Here is a 24,499-nt window from a genome sequence, read left to right as displayed (position 1 = left end):
CACTCTTATGTGACGGGCACTAAATTTGTAGAGACATCATCTTTCCGATGTATAAACACACCTACCAAGTTTCGTTTATGTTGGCCAACTCCTTCTTGGTGTTGTGATATTTTTTTCCTGTCAGTGTAGTAGCAATACAAAGCACTGGATTGTGGAAACCTTCATTATAATGAAATGTCAATAGAAAATACCTCAGTTTGACTGGCAGGAATTGAGACTCGCATAAAGCATCTCCACAGTTGACCTCTTCTCTTGGCGATATACCTTTTTCAGTCAGATAAGGAACCTGTAGAGAAGTATTGAGGAATGTGTGATCGCAGTAGTAAAACTATATTCTGAACTACAGCAAGGATAAGTTTACATACAGAGTACTTGGACATCACAACAGCAGGCCTACAGAATGAATGGCGTGGGTGGGGGAGGTTCAGAACATAATGTGAATAGGTGAAATGGAGAAAAGTCATCTTTATTAACCTTTAGTTCACCAGTTCTGCTCATATTCATTGATGTTGGAATAATGTTTGAGAGACATTTCAAATTCCAGAAATGTGACTCTGCTACCACACTAGTCTGTAAGAGACGCATGAAAGTAACGACAAAATAAAGAAAAGTTATCATATTTATCTCCACAAGACTACATTAACTGTTCAGGAGAATGACTATTGTATATCAGGGAAAGAAACAGATTTTTGGAAGAAAAAATTCATTAGCCAAAAATATTATTTATTACAGCCTACAAAGTGTGCAACTCCTTGGTTAAAGGAGAAAATCTCTATATAGTTGAAGGTAAGGGATAAATTCAGAAAAAGCTATACATCTAAGTGTTTCAGTCTTCCTCCTAGCGTGCCGCACGATACCAGTTATTAGTGGAAAGCTAGAAGTTCGCAAAAAACTGACAAAAATAAGAAAAAAGTGTATCATCTACTCGTGCACTACCACTCTACTGAAGGATGAATATGCAGGAAAGGATAAGAACATCTGTAGAAGAACAAATCCTAAACCCTAGGACAGATAAAATAGTATCACAATATGTAAGCATCCCGTGGGTTGGGTAAACAAAAGGAAAATGACGTGATTACCTCCCCCCCTCCTCTCCTCCCACCGTGTGCTGATATTCCATGGCTTATATACTTTTTTAGCTCATGAATTCATGAGCTAAAAATGTTTTTAGCTCATTAGACAATTCTGGACATATTCACAGCACAGACACCTGCCAGGACCGTAGTATTAAAAGAGTCTTCCACACATGCCACTGAATTAACATGGATCACTCGACTGGTGCCATCAGAGGATCACTTGGAAGATGGAATGGCATGCTTTGGCCTTAACGATGAAAGCACATTCTGCCTGTTAGACCTGGTAAGCGCTGTCTTGTACACTGCATTCATCCAAGACACACTGGTCCCATCCCAGACCCTATGGTCCGGGGAGACACTAATAACCAGCACTTGGTACATGCAGAATGTTGTTAGACCCGTTCTTTTTCTGTTCTTGCAACAGGAAGGATATCTGTTGTTACAACAGAACAATGCTTGCCTGTGCACTGCCCGTGAAACTCAGTGTGCTTTGCAAGGCATGCAGCAACTTCCCTGGCCAGCACAAAATCTGGACTTCTCTCCAGTCAAACGTGTAGTATACGATGGGTCGAAAAGTGACTTGTGCAACTTGTCAATGAAGTACTCTTACAGAACTACATGAAGGGGTCAAGCAGGCATGGCATTACGTATCCCAGGACAGTATTCACCATCTGCATGACCAACTGGATGCCAGAGTCAACTCCATCCATGGAGCCTACGCCACATACTGACACGGGTATTTCAGCATGCCTTGATACTTGGTACTTCAGAACTGCTTTTGCTATTGATCTGTAAGTGTAATCATTTCATGTATTCCATATGCACTGTTGCAACAATAAATCTTGATGGATTGGAAACCTCTGAAACGGTGTACTAATTTTTTTTCCGGCTGTGTGGATCATTTTGGGACACCCATTTACATTTGACACGGAAAACATATAAGTAATATACCTCAAAAGATACTCCTTTTGATGCTGACCCCAAAAGATATTTCTTTTGATCATGGCCACCTTCCATTGTTTCAAATTAATATACAGTATATAATATTTAAATGAACACACAAAATCTGAGCCTCGTAACATCAAGAAAGACACAAAATTACATATAACAAGTGAAATACAGTTATTAAAACCTAAATGGCTACCTCAACTTTTGCACCTGTTAGTCACATCCATTGATGTCATGACATTTATTTCAAGTGACATCAGTTTGTAATAAAAGGCAATTCTACTATTGGCCAATGAATTTATGTATCAATTTTGTTAATACCAACTTAGAGGATGAAGGTTTGGTGTAGGTTGTTAGATTTATTTCATAATGTGTGCTGTTCACTGTATATGTATGTTCTCATTTGGTTAAGTGTTAGGTGTTTTTTTTTTTTTTGTTAACTATACAGAATACAAATAAATAATTTCTGCTAGCTACTACTGCAACTGTGTGATACTAGATGCCCTTTGGATCTAGTTCATAGCATTACACATTGCATACATCAATATCTAAAGTATTTTTACGTAATTTTGGGAACTGCAAAACGTAGCCTACTTTCTACAATTTTGGTCGAATTTGAAGGTGGAATGAAATTGACTTTTCAACACAGAATTTGTGGTACTTGATTTAATTTAGTTTGTTTGGGAATATGTAAATCAATTTTATGCCAAATATTCTGAAGTTTTCGTATGGAATTTAGCATAAAGTGTGTAGTACCACAGCTGGGTTCTACTTGCACCTAGCTATTAACAGGTTTCTGGGTCCACGTGTAAATTCACCTGAAGAATTTCGCCACTTCTTCCATATCATTGCTCACATTTAGCTTACTGCCTGGTTATGTTTGCAGCCAAGAGAGTGCTGTCCTGTAAAAAAAATCATGCCATCCAGCATCTGACACTTAGCTGACTGGGTGTACTTATAAGCATTTTATCATTGATTCATAGTTGTTTGTTAATGTGGATGACATTCTTGTAATTTGTTGAAATTGAGAAAGAACAGTAATTCTGCCACAAACCACACATTGAAACTCATTGCTGAACTTATCACAATAAATAATAGAACTCCGTGAGAACTAACAAATTCAAACGAATTTTGCATTACAGATTGATAGTATTACATTTACAGCATCACCAAGAACATACCATTTCCAATTACATGTTTCCATCATTCAGTAAAGTGGTACCATGTTGTCAGGCAAGCCATCTTTGTCAGTAATTACACCATTTTTTTGTGATTTCTCACTCATTGCACCCAAATGGTATCCCAAAATGCATCTTATGTGCCTAATATTTGTGCCATTCTTTAAGTTGTGTTTGTCTCTAGTCTCTCCAGTTTGTCTTCAAAAATTTTTGTCATAAAGCTTACACTCCAGACTGTTTCAGACATTAATGCAGAACTACTTTGTTTACTGCTTATTCTTTTAAGAGCAAGGAAGTTGAAAAATAACCAAATCATTAACAAATTCTAATATGTAAAATGTTTGACTGAGAGGCTGTACAGAATCTTCTGTATAACTTCTCTGTCAAACACTTTACATTTTAACATATGAGGACATCGCCCAACAGCTTAGTAACAATTCCAGTCTTCTTCATAAGCCAATGGAACATTCACCACCTCAGACAGACCCTTACTCCTTCCATTACTTGTATGCCCTCGGGGGCTTTCAGTATCAAAGTTGTCATTTTGCTATTTCTGCCACTTCCCCTCCACCTTTCCCCTGTTATCTTATGTATGACTTAACTTTTATCAAGTATTAACACTTCTTTTTTGCCATTGGCGTAATATACAAGGGGTTTGGAAATGCTGCACACTCATCCCAATCCCCACCCTCTACCCTTGCATGAGGTGTAACTGATTTCATCAGTATGTTTTGTATTTCCAGGTATGGCTGCACCTATAACAGGTGTAGCACCAATATTTGCATTGAGTTTCTTTGGATATGGACTTGGTAAACGCTTGCAACAGACAACACCTAATCAAGAGCTGACCATGACTCAACTTTTCGTCGCAGGTGCATTTTCTGGTATCTTCACAACTTCTATTATGGCTCCAGGAGAAAGGATAAAGTGCTTGTTACAGGTAGTCATTATGCATTTGATAAATATTTTATTGTGGGAAAACTAAATACTAGTAACTACTCAGTAACTTCCCTCTTTCATGAAGTGCTCTCGAACATATATCATAAAAAAACCTGAATTTATTGCTGTGAAAACAGGAATATTTGAAGTTATTTGTTTAATGTACTAAGTGATTTTGGGTGTTAAGCAAACAGTGACCAGTTGCACAAATGTACAGCCTAGAGTTACAGCAGTTTACATTCTCTTTGGAGCAGATCACATGCCACTCTATTTATGCTTTGCAGCTGTTCTAATTGAAACAGAAGTTTTTACAAATGCTCATGTAGTTCTATCAGTCATAAGTCACCCACATTTTTAGAATAAATAATAACTGTTTGTATGTGATCCAGAAGGATCAATAATGGTAGCCAACACAAAAACCTATGGATACAATTTTTTTAAAAGTTATTTATTCTTTCATAGAAATAAAACATGAATTGTGGCTCCACAATGATTCAGACTGTGGGTAAAAGTAAAGTCATTCTCAAAGATGTGAAATATTATCAGTGCAGTTAAGCTTGCATGTATCTGACAAGTCCTACCAGATTCCCCAAAAATTACTATTTATTTAAATGTTGCATGAAAACAAAGTCCCATAGCATCTCAGTTTCACTAAAATGTGAAGTGCATGTTTTGCCGGGGGCCCCTTGTGGGGAGTGCAGCCGTCTGTTGAAAGTCCTTTTATTTGATGCCATTTCAGTGACTTGCACCTCTGGGGATCCCATGATCGAGAGTCTTTGATGCTGACCACAAGGGCATGAGTTACTGAATGTGTTACTGAAGCCAACTAGTAAATACACTAAACTGTAATTCGGTGCCTTGTAGCACTCTGTTAAAGTGTGCTTGTGAAATGTTCAAGTACATAGACACTCATATTGCTCATCATTTGAAGAATGTTAAAAATATTAGCTCTCGGCAAAATGATGTCACTGAATTATTGTAAACCTCCCAATTTGGTGATCAGAGACTAGCAGTCATCAAAAGTTAAACTACGAAACTCGTACAGCTATTCACTGCCCAGAAGCCATCACTTGAATGTTATGAAACCCAACGTCCTACCTTGGTAACCACCTGTGGTATTGGAAAGGGGGTGGGGGGTTAGAATAGACCCGCTGCTCTTTCTTACCTGTCATGAGAGGTGACTAATAGGATCTCTCTCTCTTTTTTTTTTTTTTTTTTTTTTTTTTTTTGCTCAAGTTTTTTACCTTCGTCTGGACTGTTCTTCAGACTTTTGCAAGCTTTCGCTTTTTTCGCTTTAATGCCTTTTTCCCCCCTCACCTCCTTTTTTAAATACTGGTCCTCTTTTTGGGTTTGACCTCCACTTTCCAAACCTGTGTATTCTGTGGATGCATGTATTAACAAATGCTCATTTCCCTACTAGCTCTCCTTCAAATAGTCTAAACTAGACTACTCCAAATGTAGAATGAAACTGTAGAATAGTTAAGTTCTTTCGCCTCTACAGTCTTATTATACTACAGTGACAGCATGGTGATGGTTGATCCTACACTACGGGTCATTTAAATTAATCGTAGTTTTATGTTCTTGCTTCTTCTGATGGTTCTTTTTGTGGCTACAAGTTTTTTTATGTATTTTGTTTACTATTTTAGTAAGATACTTTTGATGATGATGATCACTTAGGTCAAACTCAGTTATCCAATAAAGAAAAAAATGTGATAAAGGACTGTTGTGAGCTCTATTATGTGAAACATACTTCAATGTAATTGTCACATTTCATCAAGAACAATAAGTATTGGATACAAAATCTGCAGGACTTTATATGTCTCTCTTTCATTTTTGCGATGACAGTCTTAAAAATTATCAGACAGGTAAGACAGTAATTGGATCAAAATGCTGATGGTGGTAAACTAGTGGAGTTTTAGGGTTCAAATTGTCACCAAACTACCCTGAGTTAACTCCCTGATAATAACTTCTGATCAATGTCAAACCTGATTCATTCAAGACTTGGGCAGATTTTTCTGTCCATGCTGATTTGAGTTAGCACTTTGCCCAAGTTATTTTCTAGGCTAAATCAAAAGAGTGTAAGCTCATTTGCTCTTATTGAATGAAAGATATTTAAGAAATTTGTGTGTAGTCATTTAATGCAGTTTGCTGTTTTCAGCATTTTTTTCCCCTCAGTATTATGGTTCGTAATGTAGCTGCTCTTTCCAGAAGACTATTTTAACTCAATATTTAGAAAATATTGCTATGTTTTTCTCCTTAGCAAAGTGATTAATATCACTACCTTGTGTACTTTCATGGTTAAATGTGAGGGATCATGATGTTTTGATTGCATTTAGGTACAACAAGGTGGCACTGCTCCTATGAAGTACAAAGGCCCTGTAGATGTAGTGAAACAGTTATATAAGGAAGGTGGCATTCGCAGCATATACAAAGGAACAGTGGCAACACTTCTCAGAGGTAAGTTTGTAACTTATTAACAGAGTATATCATTAATATGGAGTATCACACTTTTTAATTTATGCCTTTTAATGAGAGACATGTTCATACAGTTTACTAATAAACCATGGCTTTAAATAGTGCAACACAATGCAGATCTGAAAGTGTAAAATTTATGACGCGACTTTTAGGGATATAAATAATGATACCCTAATACTGACAAAGAATCACTTTGCTATGGAGACAAACGATGTCAGATTACCTCTTGTTATGTATGAGTCCTAAACAGAACCTGATACATAAATCACTGCAATGTCATTTTTAGACTAGTTCCAAATTATTTCTATTTCCTCCTAAAATATGATCTCCACTTGAGCCCCAATGTTATGCACACTTTTAATCTCTCAGATAAATCAGCATCAGCCAACATTTTGCTAATTAGTAAAGGTTTCTATAAAAAAGTGTTAAGACTGATGTAAGAAGTGTTTGTGTTGTTATAGTGGGGAAATCTGCCTACTTGGATATCATAGGGAAAAAAAAGACTGAGTGGAGCTGTGAGTTGGGCTATGGGGTGTGGCCAGATGGCAGAGTTGTCCATGGACTATGTTGATCCAGGTTTGAGTTCCAAACTGTCACAGAGATCTAATTTTTCACGGAAGTCATTAGTCAGTATTTGGTTAATTAGTGAAAATACATTACAGACACCACAGAACATTGTATGGGGAAGAAAAAGAAAAATAACTTTAGAATGATGAGGTTTTGACCAGTTTGTCATTTCTGACCATATGTTTGTAAGCAGCGTGTGTTGTTGCTGTCATTAAATCACAACATGAAACTCTTCTGTAACAAGAGTAGGAATACTCATTTGCTTTAATTTGTGTGCTTGTGGGGTGAAAGGGGAGGGGGGTGGGGTTTATGAGGTAGGGATGTTTCTGTACTAATTCTGTTTAAAGGAACATATCATCAAAAAGCTTAGTAATGTTTTTAGTCTTGTTTAAATGAGTAGGCTCCACAGCCAGTCAGTTAACATGAAAGTTTCATGTGTACCGTGTCACATCATGTTTGTAAAATAAGTTACAGCACAAAACAGTTGTTTCAGATACAGTTGCAGTGTCATTCCTCTGGATCTATTGATGTAATGTGTTGTGGATTGTGTGGCATTTGCCTGCTTTATTTCTTCGTTTGTTGTCCTTGGTGTCAACATACTGCATTGTGATACTGGCTGAAAAATGGGGGGAATAGTTAAACACTGACTACTTCAAATGATTTAGCTGACAGGTGCATAGTTGTTTCACAATTCCTTCCTTTTAGTGTTCACAAGCCCTCAATAATACACAGTTATATGGCCAGTGCACTACTGTTTAACTTTAGATAAGCCTCATTAATAGGTTGCAGGGAAACATCCACATACTGCTACAATAGTTTACTGTTGAAAATCTACAACCAGTAAAAGCCTAACCACATAGTTCACAGTTCTTGAAGAACAAAAAGGTACGTATGGAACAGACAGTCATTGTATTAACACATGACCTAATTGTGTTACACTTATTTCACAGTTAAGTTGTTGCATTGGTGTTGATCTAACCGATACAGGTTCCTCACCTGAAACTCTGCCGTGGATTGACTGTTTCGGAACCAAAAATTGGGGCCGTATATATCCTCACAATAATAGGTACTGAAACTATACATTTTTCGATGTTTAATTTACAGAAATTACAATTGAAACTTAACTCATTCGATTAACTGAATACATCGAAAAATTGGTTCTTTTCAAAATTTTCTTCTACTACAAGAGTTAGGCGGAATTATTTGTTTAAATGATGAAATTAAGATATCGTTATGCAAACAATGCTTTTGACAAAACTGTTAATTACTTTGGAATTAATTAAGGGCTGGCTTTAGGGCCAATCTTTCTCTTTTAAGAAAATGCAGATTATACTCAGGTATGTTAATGGTAATTAGTCAGAATTGGAAAAAACTAATGTAAGGAGGCAGGTGGGTAAACAAGAGGGAAAGTAAAAATATCCCAGTTTGCTTTGTCACAATTGTCTACTTATATTGTGTCAGAACTCCTCTACTGGGCAGGACTTTAAGACACAATTTATATAAAAAAAAAACCGCTAATATTACTGTCAGTGACAAATTCAACCGGATGCAAATATTTTTAAAAAGCTTTATTTTACTGCCATAACTGGTTTCAGGTTATTGTGCCTGTCTTCAAATGGTTAACTTTTCCTAGTACATTGTTTTCGTCAGTAGCATTGGAAAAATTGGCTTTCTGTAGGTGGGCACACTGGCCTGAAATTAGTTTCAGCATTTAAATACAGCTTTTTAAAAAGTATTTCTGGTGGAGTGCATTCATCACCAACAATCCTTAAGTCATGGAGTTGACAAGATCTGGCACAGATAAAATATTACTGATGTCATTTATTTTGCTTTACCGGAAAGTTTGGGAAACCGTTGCCTATCACTCCATTCTGTATGAGCCACTTCTTTGTGGAGGTAACAGGGATTGATCGGGAAAGGTTAGAAAGGGGTGAGAAACAGGTAATTTAGATCTTTAAGTTGGGGGTGACCTACCTATTGTGAAGAGGATTGGGTGGTAAAGATGGAGAAGAAAGTATCAGAGATATGTCAGAAATGGGGAACTAGTAAGCACTTCAGGGATGAAAGAAGAAGAAAGTAAGAAGCAAAGATGGGTTACAAAGGGAGAGATGGATAGCTGAATAAATGGTAAAAATTAAAAAAGGAGGGAGGAGGAGAATGGGAAAGACAGAGAAAAATGAGTAACTGAGTGAATAACTAAATTGTGCCAGTGGGGGGAAAAAGTTGGAGGGTATCACAGCCTACACACGGGACAGTAATTGCCTAGTCTGGCTGCTGACAGTTTCTGACCAATAGTGCTGGTTGACATGGAGTTCATTACTTGTTCTTGGATGGCAGGTAGAGATGTGAAGGGTTTATGATGTACTTGATGCACAATATTGTGATCCTCCCTTGTGGTGGTCATTTGTGGTCAACCAGAACCTTTACAGTGACTATGTCTGCATTCATGTTCCCATGCAGTCCAAAACTGGACCACTATCACATCGATATGCCCCACGAATGTCGATATTGCCGAATTCGGCCAGCTGGCCAGGTGGAGACCCACAATGGTGACCCTTTAAAACTGTCGGGTGCTGATAACGCTGTGTCAAACAACTGTGCGATCTCAATGCCCTTCACAGTTATCGTTCAACATCTGATGCTGTTCATGTCCCTTATTTATTCTACTAGGCCTGCAATCAGATGAAGCACCACATTCTGGCCCATGATCCAGTTGGGACTGATGGACTGCCATGTCATCACCTGCCAATGGCATAATTGGGTGCCTACCATGCCTGGCAAAAGTACTAAACATGAATAACACTAATGTACTCTGGTGGGCATTCTACCTGTTCAGAGGATTGCAACTTTAATTATTTACATACCTGCCTATAGTGTGTACAGAGCTACGTAGATATTTGACCATGTCTTCTAGATGTTTTACTTTTTTGTTAGGTAGTGTATATTATAGAATGCACTTTTAATTCAGGTTTTACTATTTTGAGGAAGCACTGTAATTGTATTGTAATGTACTTTGACAAGTCTGAGTGCTACTTGAACTTGAAGAGTAGTGTAGATGAAATGCAATTAGGAGAGGAATTTACTCTTCTTCAAGTTTGTAAGTATCCTTCAGACATCAAACAGTTTTATGCAGCACAGAAAGCAGTTTTGAATGTCTGTTATACTCAGTCAAGTAGTTAGACACATCTGTTATACTCTTTCAGGTAGTTTGGAACATTTGTTATATTCTTTCTTTTGTTTTTGTGTGTGTGTGTGGGGGGGGGGGGGGGTGCAAGGTTCGTTAGAAGGCAGAAAATGAATGAGACGCCATACACACTAAGGAAGCTTGTAATGGCCATACTGTCTTGTATTCTACAGCTACACCTCTGTTTGGACTTGGCAAGACACTTTATGGTGTACAGCGTAGACCATTATCATTCCTCTCCCCTCTCTCACAAATCATATATGGGGAACAGTCAGCAAGCCTTTGCATTAGCCTGAATTTCTCAGATTTTACTGTTGTGGCCATTAGATGGGATTTTTGGTGGGAGGACATGGTATGTTGCAAGACTGTACCTGGAAAATGTGTTCTTGGTATTACAATAGTAATCATCTCCGTGATGGACAGTCCTATGGTAACATTTGTCAGTGAAACTTGATTTACCATCTTCACAACTCTCTCAAATAGACAGAATTTCAAAACAAGGAGCTCTGCTTTGAATCTTTTATTTTCATTGTTAATCCTACTTGCTAATGGTTCTAGGCTACCAAAGTGACGGAGTTGGTCACATGAGGCTTTTGTAAGAAACCTCGTTCATGGATTACATTTCCTTAAGCTAATTAAAAAAATTAATCTGGCATCTGCATTTACACTGTAAATAAGTCTGGACATTCATTTCTAGATATTTTACAATCTAGTGGTCAATTACCAGCGGCGTAATTCAACAATGTGTTGGTTTCCATCTATTTCTTGCTGCATTTTAAATTTATTTGTGTTATGGGTAGAATATCCTTCTCTGCACTAAGCACTGATCCTGTATCTCCCTGCCTTTCATTACAACTTCAGGGGTGCTGCAGCTTCCCCCTATAGATCACTGTTGCCTGGAAGTAACCTCATGGAACCCCCAGTGTTATACATTAAGTCATGGTATATATGTTGTGCCCTAAATGGTCATATAACATCTTTGGGCCATGTTCAAAGCTACTTTTACACTTGACATCTTCTCCCCTTGAACAAAAAATGTTCAGAGTTCTATCTACTGGCCTACAATCCAGTCACAAATCTGGTATGACATTCTGTAAGCCCGTATTTTGTTAATTTTGGACAGTGCAGGGCTGTACAGAATACATTCTGGAAGTCAAGAACACACCAAAAAGCACTGTGTCTACTTCCCTCTGGATATCTTTGAACAAAGAGAACCGAGGGATCCATTCCTATTCCAACAGAGGAGATTTACAGTCATTGGAAAGTTCATAATACATGAAACTTGCTCCATAATTCTCTAACAGTGTGACATCAACGATGTATGACTACAGTTATGTGAAACCTGTGTCTGACCCATTTTTGGAAAAAAAAAAATTTGGTTGCTACTGTAACCTGCTATAAACCACTGTTAAAAAGGACTCATTAATAATGATTACTCTGTGATAGAACTGAACAGGTATTCTGTAACATCCAGTGATCATTCCTGTATCAATTTTAATTGGTTTTCTAGTCTGTGATGACTTTTCTATGTCTATAACAATGTAGGAAAGGACAGATTACTACGTACCGTGCAGAAGACATGGCTAGCACACCTTGTGCGCACATGACCACTAACTCCTGCATCTCGGGCCGGAATGCAACTATCACATGGGATGCAAACAGTAATCTGGATGGGGCAGGGAAGGGGAAGGGATAGTAGCGTACGGGTGGGGGGAGAGAGGTGAAACACTGTCTGGTGGAGTGTGCAGGACTAGAACATAAATAGGCACATTGTCAGGAGGTTGTGGGGTGGTGAGATGGGGGGAAAAGGAGCAAAACAGAAGAGGACTGGGGAAAGATGGGCAGATGCATTGGCAGAGGGCGGCAAATAAACAGGGTGTACTACAGGTGGTGCTTTTTTTGTCCATTGTAGCAAATATAAGTAAAAATCTTGTTTTGTGTTGCGTATTACAGTGTTGAATAAGCAACATAAAGAAAGTATAATGATATGAAAATGCCACTCGCTTGTGTGTGTGGTAGGGTGGGCAGAGTAAGGGGTGGTGGGAGGGAGGTGTTGAGAGCAAGGCGGATGAGTGTGGTGATGGAGGGAGTGGGTTGGATGGATGTATACTTAAACATGCAATTATTCAGTTCTGTACATCAAAGTATGCAAAAATCGTAGAAGTTCTTAAACAACTCATCTCGGCCACTTCATCCTTTTGTGATATTGCTTATTAGATCAAAACAAATAGTAACATTATTATACTTCTTTTTATTTTCATTCACCATTGTTTTATATAATTGTATTTTGTGGAAACTCATCTTTAAAGAAGGATGTATGTGACAAGAATAATGTGCAGTTCTCAACTGCAATTATCATCTAGTCAGATATTGTAACTGCAGTGCCACAGTACACTAATTCTTTCATGATATTTGTTGTAAATACATTATTAGAAGAAAATAATGAATTAATTACTTTATAGTGAAATCATTTTAAAATCAAAAGCCTGAAAAAATGTTGCTACCAAAAAATTAAAAAAAAATGAATGAATGGGAGACATCAAAGCTGTATTAGAGAGGAAGTTTGAAAGACAGACAGAGAGAGAGAGAGAGAGAGAGAGAGAGAGAGAGAGAACTGCATCATATCACTTAAATAAACAATGCTGGGAGGCAGACTGGAATGAGGGGTTATGTCAGATGATGTGGGTGAGGGGAGATAAGAGGTGAGGATCAGGAGTGAGACCTGGAGAAGGGTGACTGACTGCTCAGGAGGAGTCAGCAGGTGTGCGAGATAGAAATGCAGGAGGGCGAGACAAAAGATGCAGAGGACGGAAATGCGACACACTGGTAGCAAGTTTGTGCAGCACGTGACTACAATGACATAGGTAAATGTATTGGGAGTGGATGAACGAACAGAGGAAATGGGGGCTGTTGAAAAGAGGGTTTGGGTGCAGGGGTTAGTGGAGATGGAGGCCAGCTGGATTATGAGGGTGAAGGGTGTGTTGCAGAGTTAACTCCCATTTATGTAGTTCATAGAAGTTGGTGCTTGGGGGGGTGTTCTAGATGGCATGGGCTGTGAAGCAGCCATTGAAATAAAGCATGTGGTACTCAGCAACATGTTCAGCCACAGAGGTGTCAACTCGGCATTTAGCCACAGTTTGGCAGTGACCATTTATTTGGGTGGACAATTCTGTGCGGAAACTGCAACAGAGCTGGTATAACATGGTTGCTTTCACAGGTGGCTCTGCCTCATGGGACAGGATAAGCCTGTGACAAGAATGGAGTAGAATGTGCTGGATGCACGAGTCAGTCAAGTGTCGCACCTTAGTGTTTCACAGGGAAATAACCCATGTGACAAGGGTCTGGGAGTGGTGGTGGCATAGTGATGGGCAAGGATATTGTGTAAGACGGGAAGGCAGGGAAGAACTGTGGACAAGATGCCCCTCATTTCTGGGCACAATGATAGATATTCCAGGCACTGGTGAATGACATGGTTAGATTGCTCCAGTCCTGAATAATTGTGGACGATTTGGCTGTTGCTCCTTTGCTACTATTTCTTGGAGACTGTCGGAGGAATAGTTCCGTGTGAGACGGTATGGTGCCAGAAATCTATTAGCATGCTAGGTTTCAAGCATAGTGCCTGCATGTGAAGGCCTCAGTGAGACCTTCAACATACTGTGCAAGGGAATTGTAGTCACTGCAGATATGCTGTCTACATGTGGCCAAACTCTATGGGAGCAATTTTTTGATTTCGAAGGGCTGACATCTGTCGGAATGCGGGTACCATTGATAGTCGACTTGATATGGACAGAAGTATGGATGGAGCTGTTAGACAAGTGGACGTCATGTTGGTCTAAGGAGGACACATGAAACAAATGAGAAAGTGTTTAGGCTCTGGAGGAATGAGGATAGGGTGCCCTGGGTCCACAACACGAAAATATCATCTACACACTCGAATTAGACAAGGTGTTTAAGGTTTCGGGAGGCTAGGAAAGTTAACTCTAGGTCACCCATTAACAGATTGGTATATGAGGGTCCCCATCAAAGTAGAGCCACCTCTAAAAGCAGCCACATCATACTCCATCTGTGCTGAAATTTATGCACACCATTTTATATGGGTATGACCATCAACCAAATATACACCCAAATGAATGGCCACTACCAAACTGTGGTTAAGAGCAGAGTTAATCACTCAGTGGTGGAACACCCTGCTGAGCACAAAATGCTCGAGTTCAGTGGCTGCTTCAACACCCGTGCCATCTGGATCCTTCCTGCCAGCATCAGATTTCCTAAACGACGTAGGTGTAAGTTATGCTTGCAACATAGGATTCATTTCTGTAATCCTCCTGGCCTCAGTTTCCATCAACCTGCTGCACGTACACCCTCTTCTCAACAGTCTTCCTGCCCTCTGTTCTTTCACCCGCTACCAGTTCGTACCCCCAAGTCGTCGACGATGACGACATCATGTACTCCACAAACTCACCACCTCTTGTGCCCCTATGTTGCATTCTTATCTCTTGCAACTGCTATCTCCCCCCTCCCTCTTTCCTATCTTGTGTGTGTGCATAGGTAGTGAAGTTTTCATTCTTGTTATTGTGCCCATTGCTGACACAATGCTCCGAAACTTTTTAAAAATTTAAATTTATAGACTTGTACCTCATACAGTTGAAAAGAAAAATGTACTCGCTTCTTGTATTAAACTACTATTTTCTGTTATATGAACTTGCCTATAAATGGTCTACACAAACCTATAATCAAATAACAGTTCATTGAGTAACCTATAAGTTGACTTGTTCCATATTATTATGATATAAAAAAAAATCACACAAAAGAAGCAATGCTTGCATTACTGAGAATGAATTTGACATATATATTTATGTGCTGGTTTTCTTCCCTTTCTTTTTCCTGTCTTTCTTCCCTTTCTTTTTCCTGTCTTTCTTTGAGCTTTGTCTTTATCTCAAAAACGGAAACCACGAGTTAACAACGGCATCAAGCAAAATACCAGGTAAAAATGCAATACAGAAAATTACTAATGATTTGAAGCTCTGGTACACAAACAGTCACAGTGCAATAGTGGAAAATAATGCCTATAATGACCAGAAGTGCGTTAATAATTCAAACACAGTTCCAAGTGAAAATACTGATCCAAAGTGCGTAAACCATTCAAACATTTTCCCTGTTTCACAAGAACTGCCTACCAAAGCGAGTAAAAAAGTAACCTTCTCTCAGCAAAATTCATCAAACAAAACGGGTCTCGTATGCACAAATAGGTTCAGTGTTTTATCAGAAGACAGCAGCAACCTCATAAACATTTAAAATGAACAGTACATCAAACAGGAAAATCAAATTAAAATGGCAAACGGTAAAATCAAAATCACCGGCAATCAAAGGCAGCAGGCAAAGAAATGCAATGTGCTTTTTCCAGCGGACATTCATGGGAGAAAGCTAGCTACTATTTTACAGGAAGTGAATACGGATTTGTGTGTAACTGGCATTGTGAAACCCAGAGCGACGACCAAAAATGTTATTGAAGGTGTCTCAGAACACGGGAATACACTGAAGAACAGTGACATAGTTGTTTGTGTGATGGGTGACGACGACGTAGCTCATAACGAAGCTGGAAAGTGCGTAACAGGTTTGAGGGATTTTTTAAACGTAAATATGATGAAAAACACTGTTGTTGTGATGATACCTCATAGACACGACCTCACATATAATGCGTGTGTGAATAAAGAAATCCGCAAAACCAACACTAGAATAAAACAATTGTGCTCTACTTACGCAAAATGCAATGTAGTACATATTAACAGACTGGTGAAAAATCTGCACACTGAACACGGTGAGCATCTGAATTACTGGGCTAAAAAATTTCTCTGTCACGAGATAAGCAAAATTATAAATGAAATTAAAGAACGCAACTGTCTAGTTTTAAAAGACACTATTTCTGGGGACACTTATGGATCTCCTTTTTTTAGGCAATATAACGCTACAGGGGAAGGAAGGTTAGAAACCACGTTAAGGGAAAAGTGCAGCAAAGTAATTAATTCAGTTAACTGTGTTGTTTTAGATCAATCGGTGAAAATAAATGAACGCGAAAGACCTTGTGACATCAAAATACCTTTCTGTGCAGATAACAATGTTCTCCTTCTACATATAAATGTACAAACACTTCATGGTAAAATTGATGAATTGCAGTACTGGCTTCATAAAATTAACTGCAGTATATTGTGTATCAATGAACACTGGATGAGAGTCTGAAATAGACTTGTGTGTTCCTCCGGGATATTTGCTAGTTAAATAGCTATTGCAGAAGAAGCATTTCAGTCTATGTTAAAATAAAATTAGATTTAGATTATTCAGTAGTAGACCTTAGGAAAATGTGCCTTGAAGGCATATTTGAAGTAGCCAGTATGGTAAGACACGCACAAAAAATTGTAATTGTGTCAGTGTATCAAACTCAAAGAACTGATGAAATAAGATTTATAGAAAAAATTAACACTAATTTTGCAGTTGTCCAAATATAAACAACATAAAATTATAATTGTAGGTGATATTAACAGATATAAGGGCAAAGAAGAAAAATGTTATCTATATGGTTAATTCTTTGAAATCATTTAATTATTATCGTCTTAATGAAAAGCCCACCAGGTGGAATGCATGTCTTGATAACATAATTGGGTCATTCCATGTCAATTCAACCAATTTGAGAAAATGTTCCAGCTGATAATCTCAGATTTGACTGAAATTTAGCACACCAATGCTACAAAGTGTGGAGCACTCTTGTACAAAATTTTAAGTTCTCCTGCCAATGAGTTCCAGAATTATAGCTTGTGAAAGAAGGTGGCGTGACCCGGAAATTGCAACCCGCATCTGGCAATCTATCCTCAGACCCAACTTCAGGTCTTCATAACTTTGGAACTATTCTGCACAGTGCAGTGAAATTTTTACAACCCAGTAACATCCACTTAGAGAACACTCTCTATGAATCAAAACACCAACACCAACAACATATTTCTGAGGGAAAAATAAAAAATTCCAAAATGTGATTAAAAAAATGTAATACGTTAAAAGGTACATATTGTAAGTGCTCTCTATGCCAAATATAATTCACTCAAGAAGGGTATAATTTTTTTTTTTTTTTTTTGGTAAGCGTAATGTGGCCTAAACACACACAGAACTCATCTTGCCCATATCAGTCACACAAACAGAGTTACATGCACACGAAAATACAAAAATTTGAAAAATTACCTGAAAAACCTGGATTTTCTAAGTGTGGTAGCACAAAAGGGACAAGTGATATCCAAGCCAAATTTCAAACACTGCCTAAGTAGACCATAATATAATATGTGGCAAAATTTCAAATTGTTATTGCAAGGCATTTGTGTACAATAAAAGTTGACAGAGATGTATTTGGTTATGTTTCTTTCAACATGATTTAGCAAGTAATAATGATGATGCAGACAGCTTGTTTCAGATAAAGCTGCGGCAATTGTTAGGAACCATTAGGCAACAGAAAGTTAAACCATGGTAGTTTTCAGGGACAGAATGAGTCATTGTTAGGCAGGAATGACAAAGGAAACAAGCAACAATTACAGGTTACTCATGTTTTTAAGATTCTAGTACAGACTAGTCAGTACTGTTGTGGGAAGTCGGTATGGAGGCAGAGGAGTGTACTAGTGGTGCTTTTGTTGAAACAAGTTGCAATATTGGTAGAGCTCAAGCATCTGAATGTCATAAAACAACATGTGGAACAAAATGTGGCATTCACTTTGTACTGTATGATCTGGATGAATCGGACCAATATTTGTTGCAATGGAGATCCAGGATACACCCTGTGGGCACAAGAAGTACAGTTCCAGAAAACTTTAGTGTTTGTTATCACCATATGAAAGTGTTCCTGAATAATAATTCTTTCCTACAGAGAAGTTGTTTTGATCCATTTCGGATTCATAAGAAGACGGTGAAGTGTAGCCTCAGAGAAATTGATATAAAATCAGTATTGAAAGTGACTCAGTGCATGGGACTTAATATGAAACCAGGACAAAAGTTATGTTCCAGGTGTGTTACACTGCTAAAAAATGAAGAGTATTCTGATAATTTACATGACAGTGATGGAGTATCAGCCGCCTACAACCACAGCGGATGAGCAATTAAATACTTCAGTGACTGCTCTTGGTTTGTCTCCCATGAACACACACAAAGTTGGGAAAAGAGACAGGCCCAGCTATGGTAGAAGAAAACTACAAGAAGCTCAAATGGAATTAAAACACAAAATAGCTGACACACTAATGGTGGAAGAGGAAGAACTATCTGCTCCAAAGGAACACAAATCATGCCAGAAATGCTCTGACTTGGACAAAATCATGCGTGATTTGAAAGAAAAATGTGCCATATCCACTCGCCAGAAAAAAGTAGCTATTCTTACCCTTGCTCCTTCCAGCTGGTCTATTGACTACACTGCAAAGGAATTCAATGTTCCTACATACATGGTAAAGCAAGCTAGGAAAATAAAAGCAACCCAAGGAGTGCTTCCACAACTTCAGCAGGCTCAGGGTAAGCAATTGAGTTCAGAAATAAAGGTGCTAGTGTCAGAATTTTGTGAAAATAATGACTACAGCCGAATAGTGCCTGGAAAAAGACTATGTAATGGTGAAAATGGGAAATGTACATGTATATATGCAAAAAAGACTGTTGCTATGCAACATATCAGAACTATATGTAGAATTAAAGGAAAAGTATCCCAATACCAATGTAGGTTTATCATCTTCAGCCAAAATGGGTTGTACCTGTAAGTGCGAGGGGCACACACAATGTTTGTGTATGTGAGACCCATAAAAATGCTAAGCTGATGTTTGCTGTTATAAAGGATTCTGGTCTGGATTACAAAGGTGCAATGAAGATGCTAGTGTGTGACATAAGTTCCTACCAGTGCATGATACACAGGTGTGAAAAGTGTCCTGGTAAGGCAGAACACATGAATAACAAACTGTAGGGTGAACTCCTTATAGATGACGATGAACTTGTTGCTTATAAACAATGGACACACATGGATTGCACAAGTCTTGAAACGAAGCAAAGTATAGTGGAAGATTTTGTTGAAATGTGTTGTCAAAAAACGGACAAACTGACCATACACAGCTTCACAGCAACAGCACAATCAGCTTATCTCAAGTTTTGTAAGGATAATTTGAAACAAGATGAAATTATAGTAATACTAGACTTTCAGAAAATTATGCATTTATAGTTCAAGATGCCATCAAAGGATATCATTGGGACAACAGTCAAGCAACTCTCCAGCCATTTGCGATTTATGATAGAAGTGAATCAGATGATGTGTCTGTCATGAACCTGTGCATTTTTAGTGACTGTTTAATTCATGATGCCATTGCAGTTCATGCCCACATTTGCACTGTCATGGCATATGTGAAAAACAAGCTGCCTCACATACATTTTGCGAAATTCTTCAGTGATGGGGCAGCTAGTCAGTACAAAAACTGTAAAAATCTCAAAAATTTATGCATGCATAACCATGATTTTCAGATTCACGCAGAATGGAATTTTTTTGCAACAAGTCATGGTAAAAATGTATGTGATGGTATTGGTGCTACCATTAAGTGCATGGCATCACGAGCTAGTCTGCAGCACCCTACAGAAGGTCACATTCTAACACCTCTTCACTTATTTAAATATCTCTGGAATATAATCATTCTATGTTTTGAAAGATGAGGTGAAATCTTTCGAAGAGTTGCTCAAAAGCAGACTAGAACACATTAAAACTGTTGCAGGCACAAGGAGCCATCATCACTTCTTTCCAGTGGACTCTGACAATGTGCAGATGAGCAGACTGTCCAGTTAGAACTATTGGTTCATGCACAAGAAGTGTATTCACAGTGTGTCTGACTCAGGATTCAGAAGCAAAAGTAGCTACATACAACCAGGTTGCTATGTTATTGCTGTTTATGATGACCTATGGTACTTAGGATGTGTTGCAGAGTGCTGTGAAGCAGAAGGTGATGTATTTGTGAACTTCATGGCACCAGCATGACCAGCAAGATCATTTCATTGGCCACGTTTGGCATACAGGTGTTGGATTCCTTTTGAACATATTCTTATGACAGTTCCAGTTCCTACCACAGTGTCAGGAAGACAGTACAGTGGCTAAACTGTGGGAGAACTTCTGTTTGAAGCACAATCGACTGGTTTTTAGCAGTTAAGGTGCAGTAAACATTGATGATAGGTTGTGTTAATCTGTCTATATGTTGTTGCTTGGTGATTACAGTTGTGGGAGAGGATAAGAAGAGGCAGAACAGTTTACGATATGTTTTTACAAAAATGTGTTGTGGAACAGTGGCCACATCACCAAATACATCTGTCAACTTCCACTGTACACAAATGTCTTGCAATAACATGCTGAAATTTTGAGATATATATCATTATGGTCTACTTATGCAGTGTGTGAAATTTGGCTTGGATACCACTTGTCCCTTTTGTGCTACCACACTTCAAAAATTCATTTTTTTTTTTTTTCAGGTAATTTTTCAAATTTTTGTATTTTTGTGTGCATGTAACTCAGTTTTTGTGACTGATATGGGCATGATGAGTTGTGTGTGTGTTTAGGCCACATTAAGCTTACCACAAAAAATTTATACCCTTTTTGAGTGAATTATACTTGGCATAGAGGGCACCTACAATATGTACCTTTTAACATACGAGGTGCATTCAAGTTCCAAGGCCTCCGATTTTTTTTCTAATTAACTACTCGCCCGAAATCGATGAAACTGGCGTTACTTCTCGACGTAATCGCCCTGCAGACGTACACATTTTTCACAACGCTGACGCCATGATTCCATGGCAGCGGCGAAGGCTTCTTTAGGAGTCTGTTTTGACCACTGGAAAATCGCTGAGGCAATAGCAGCACGGCTGGTGAATGTGCAGCCACGGAGTGTGTCTTTCATTGTTGGAAAAAGCCAAAAGTCACTAGGAGCCAGGTCAGGTGAGTAGGGAGCATGAGGAATCACTTCAAAGTTGTTATCACGAAGAAACTGTTGCGTAACTTTAGCTCGATGTGCGGGTGCGTTGTCTTGGTGAAACAGCACACGCGCAGCCATTCCCGGATGTTTTTGTTGCAGTGCAGGAAGGAATTTGTTCTTCAAAACATTTTTGTAGGATGCACCTGTTACCGTAGCGCCCTTTGGAATGCAATGTGTAAGGATTACGCCCTCGCTGTCCCAGAACATGGATATCATCATTTTTTTCAGCACTGGCGGTTACCCAAAAATTTTTTGGTGGCGGTGAATCTGTGTGCTTCCATTGAGCTGACTGGTGCTTTGTTTCTGGATTGAAGGATGGCATCCACATCTCATCCATTGTCACAATCGACGAAAAGGAAGTCCCATTCATGCTGTCGTTGCGCGTCAACATTGTTTGGCAACATGCCACACGTTCAGCCATGTGGTCATCCGTCAGCATTCGTGGCACCCACCTGGATGACACTTTTCGCATTTTCAGGTCGTCGTGCAGGATTGTGTGCACAGAACCCACAGAAATGCCAACTCTGGAGGCGATCTGTTCAACAGTCATTCGGCGATCCCCCAAAACAATTCTCTCCACTTCCTCGATCATGTCGTCAGACCGGCTAGTGCGAGCCCGAGGTTGTTTCGGTTTGTTGTCACACAATGTTCTGCCTTCATTAAACTGTTGCAGCCTCAAACGCACTTTCGACACATCCATAACTCCATCACCACATGTTTCCTTCAACTGTCGATGAATTTCAATTGGTTTCACACCACGCAAATTCAGAAAACGAATGATTGCACGCTGTTCAAGTAAGGAAAATGTCGCCATTTTAAGTATTTAAAACGGTTCTCATTCTCGCCGCTGGCGGTAAAATTCCATGTGCTGTATGGTGCTGCCATCTCTGGGACGTATTGACAATGAACGCGGCCTCATTTTAAAACAATGCGCGTGTTTCTATCTCTTTCCAGTCCGGAGAAAAAAAAATCGTAGGCCTTAGAACTTGAATGCACCTCATATTACATTTTTAATCACATTTTGGAATTTTTTATTTTCCCTCAGTAATATGTTGTTGGTGTTTTGATTCATGGTGTTGTAAAAATGTTACTGGACTGTGTGGAATAGTTCCAAGGGGAAACTAATACTTTGTACACGAGTGTTCCACACATGGTAGAATTGGTGTACTGAATTCCAGTCAAATCTGAGACTGAGCTGGAGCCGCTGGTTGAACTGACATGGAATCACCCAATTAGTAATGTATATAAAGATACTCTTGAATGTGACATAATCGAATTAGGAATATCAGATCATGCAGGACTGTGGCTTTGAATAGAAAATTCAAAACTCAACACTAAAGAAAGACAAGTGACATATAGACTTCTAGGAGAATCCAATGTAGACAACATGATTAATGAGTTACAGGAAATTGATTGGTCTCATAAAATTAATAATAATGAGGCAACTGATAAATGCTTTACTAATTTCCTCACAGAAATTAAGCACATTGTAGAAAAGACGTGCCCCACTGTAACCAAAAGACAACATCCTAATAATACACATCAGCAATGTCCTACTAACAAGTGGTACACTCAAAAACTTAACAAACTTAGGATACTACTTCTAATTCTGAAGGATAAGTCTAATAAAAGTGATAAAGACAAGGCGAATTACATAAATATGAGAAAACTTTACAAATCAGAAATAAAAGGGACTAAGTGTAATGCAAGTGATGAATACATTTTGAATTCCAAAAATAAATGTAAAGCAGCCTGGAATGTCATAAAACAGGAAATTAATAACATCAATAAAGAAAACAACATCCCTGTAGACTGTGATACACTCAATGATTATTTTGTAAATGGTGCCACTACCACTCCACTCAATAATTCTACCATAGGTGCAGAAGCACTACTCATCCATACAAAACAGACTAGTGAGAAATTTACTTGGACCTCTATCATGCTAAATGACATTTGCAAATCAATAAACAAACTGAGCAATTCCAAAACAGAAGACTATTATGGCCTCAGTAATTTCATCATAAAGTATATAAGAAAGGAAATCAAAATGCCACTTCTCTCACTGTCAAACAGAATACTAGATGAAGGAATTTTTCCAGAATGTCTTAAGCTCACAGTTACACTACCTATGTATAAAAAAAAGGTGATAAAAACCTCCCAAACTACTACAGTCCCATATCAATAGTACCAATCATATCCAAAATAATAGAAAATTGCATGCATATACAGCTATTTTGAAAGCAACAAACTATTAAATGAACAGCAATTCGGATTCAGGTCTCGCCTATCAACTGTAAAAGCAATTGAAGCTTTGGTGAACAATGTATATGAACGATACGAAAAGAGGCTGCATATATCTGGAACACTTATTGATTTAAGCAAAGCATGTGGTGCAGTGTCTCATGATATAATCATTAAAAAGTTAGAATACTATGGCATTGAAGATATACCACTCATCTTATTCAAATCTTATTTAAGCAATAGGTTACAGCGTGTATATGCAAATAAACAGAGATCAGCGATACTCCCTATAAAAAGAGAGATACCCCAAGGCTCAGTTCTTGGGCCTTTCCTGTTCATTTTCTATACCATATTAACAATTTCTCTAACTATATACCATGTAAGAATATACTGTATGCTGATGATATAACACTAATAACCTCAGGTGTCAATTTACAAACTGTGCTGGATAACAGAGAAATAATGCAAATGACTAGTCTCTGGTGTCAGGCCAATCAACTGTGCATAAACAATACAAAAACAGAAGAAATAATTTTTTATTTTAAAGCTACAAAAAGTAAAAATATAGCAGTGAAACTCCTTGGATTACACATAGACCAAAAACTCTCCTGGGAAGAACACACCGATCACCTGTGCAGCAAACTAGCCCGTGTACTTTTTTACTGTACAAATTGAGAAACAGTGTGAGCAAACAGCTGTTGCTCCACTCATATTTTGCTCTCTTCCATTCCCATCTGGAGTATGGAATTTTGCTCTGGGGTAATTCCTCAGGGGCTAAATGTATTTTCAGATGGCAAAAGAAAGCCATCAGATGTATACTAGGATTAGCACCCAGAGATTCCTGCAGAAACCACTTTAAATATCTCAGTGTAATGACAG

General features: G+C 38.4%; 1 protein-coding gene across 1 annotated transcript in view; it reads left to right on the top strand.

Moving 5' to 3' along the window:
- Nucleotides 1-24,499, top strand: part of LOC124554820 (congested-like trachea protein) — a 160,806-nt gene that overhangs the window by 85,227 nt on the left and 51,080 nt on the right. The window contains exons 3-4 of the mRNA XM_047128483.1: nucleotides 3,946-4,142; nucleotides 6,478-6,598. Coding sequence (XP_046984439.1) covers nucleotides 3,946-4,142; nucleotides 6,478-6,598 — 318 coding nt within the window. The remainder of the gene's footprint in view (nucleotides 1-3,945; nucleotides 4,143-6,477; nucleotides 6,599-24,499) is intronic.

Source organism: Schistocerca americana, chromosome X (assembly GCF_021461395.2).
Source record: "Schistocerca americana isolate TAMUIC-IGC-003095 chromosome X, iqSchAmer2.1, whole genome shotgun sequence".
NCBI classification, from domain to species: domain Eukaryota; kingdom Metazoa; phylum Arthropoda; class Insecta; order Orthoptera; family Acrididae; genus Schistocerca; species Schistocerca americana.
The sequence above is the reverse complement of the archived record's forward strand: the minus strand, read 5'-3'. Positions and strand labels throughout refer to the sequence as shown.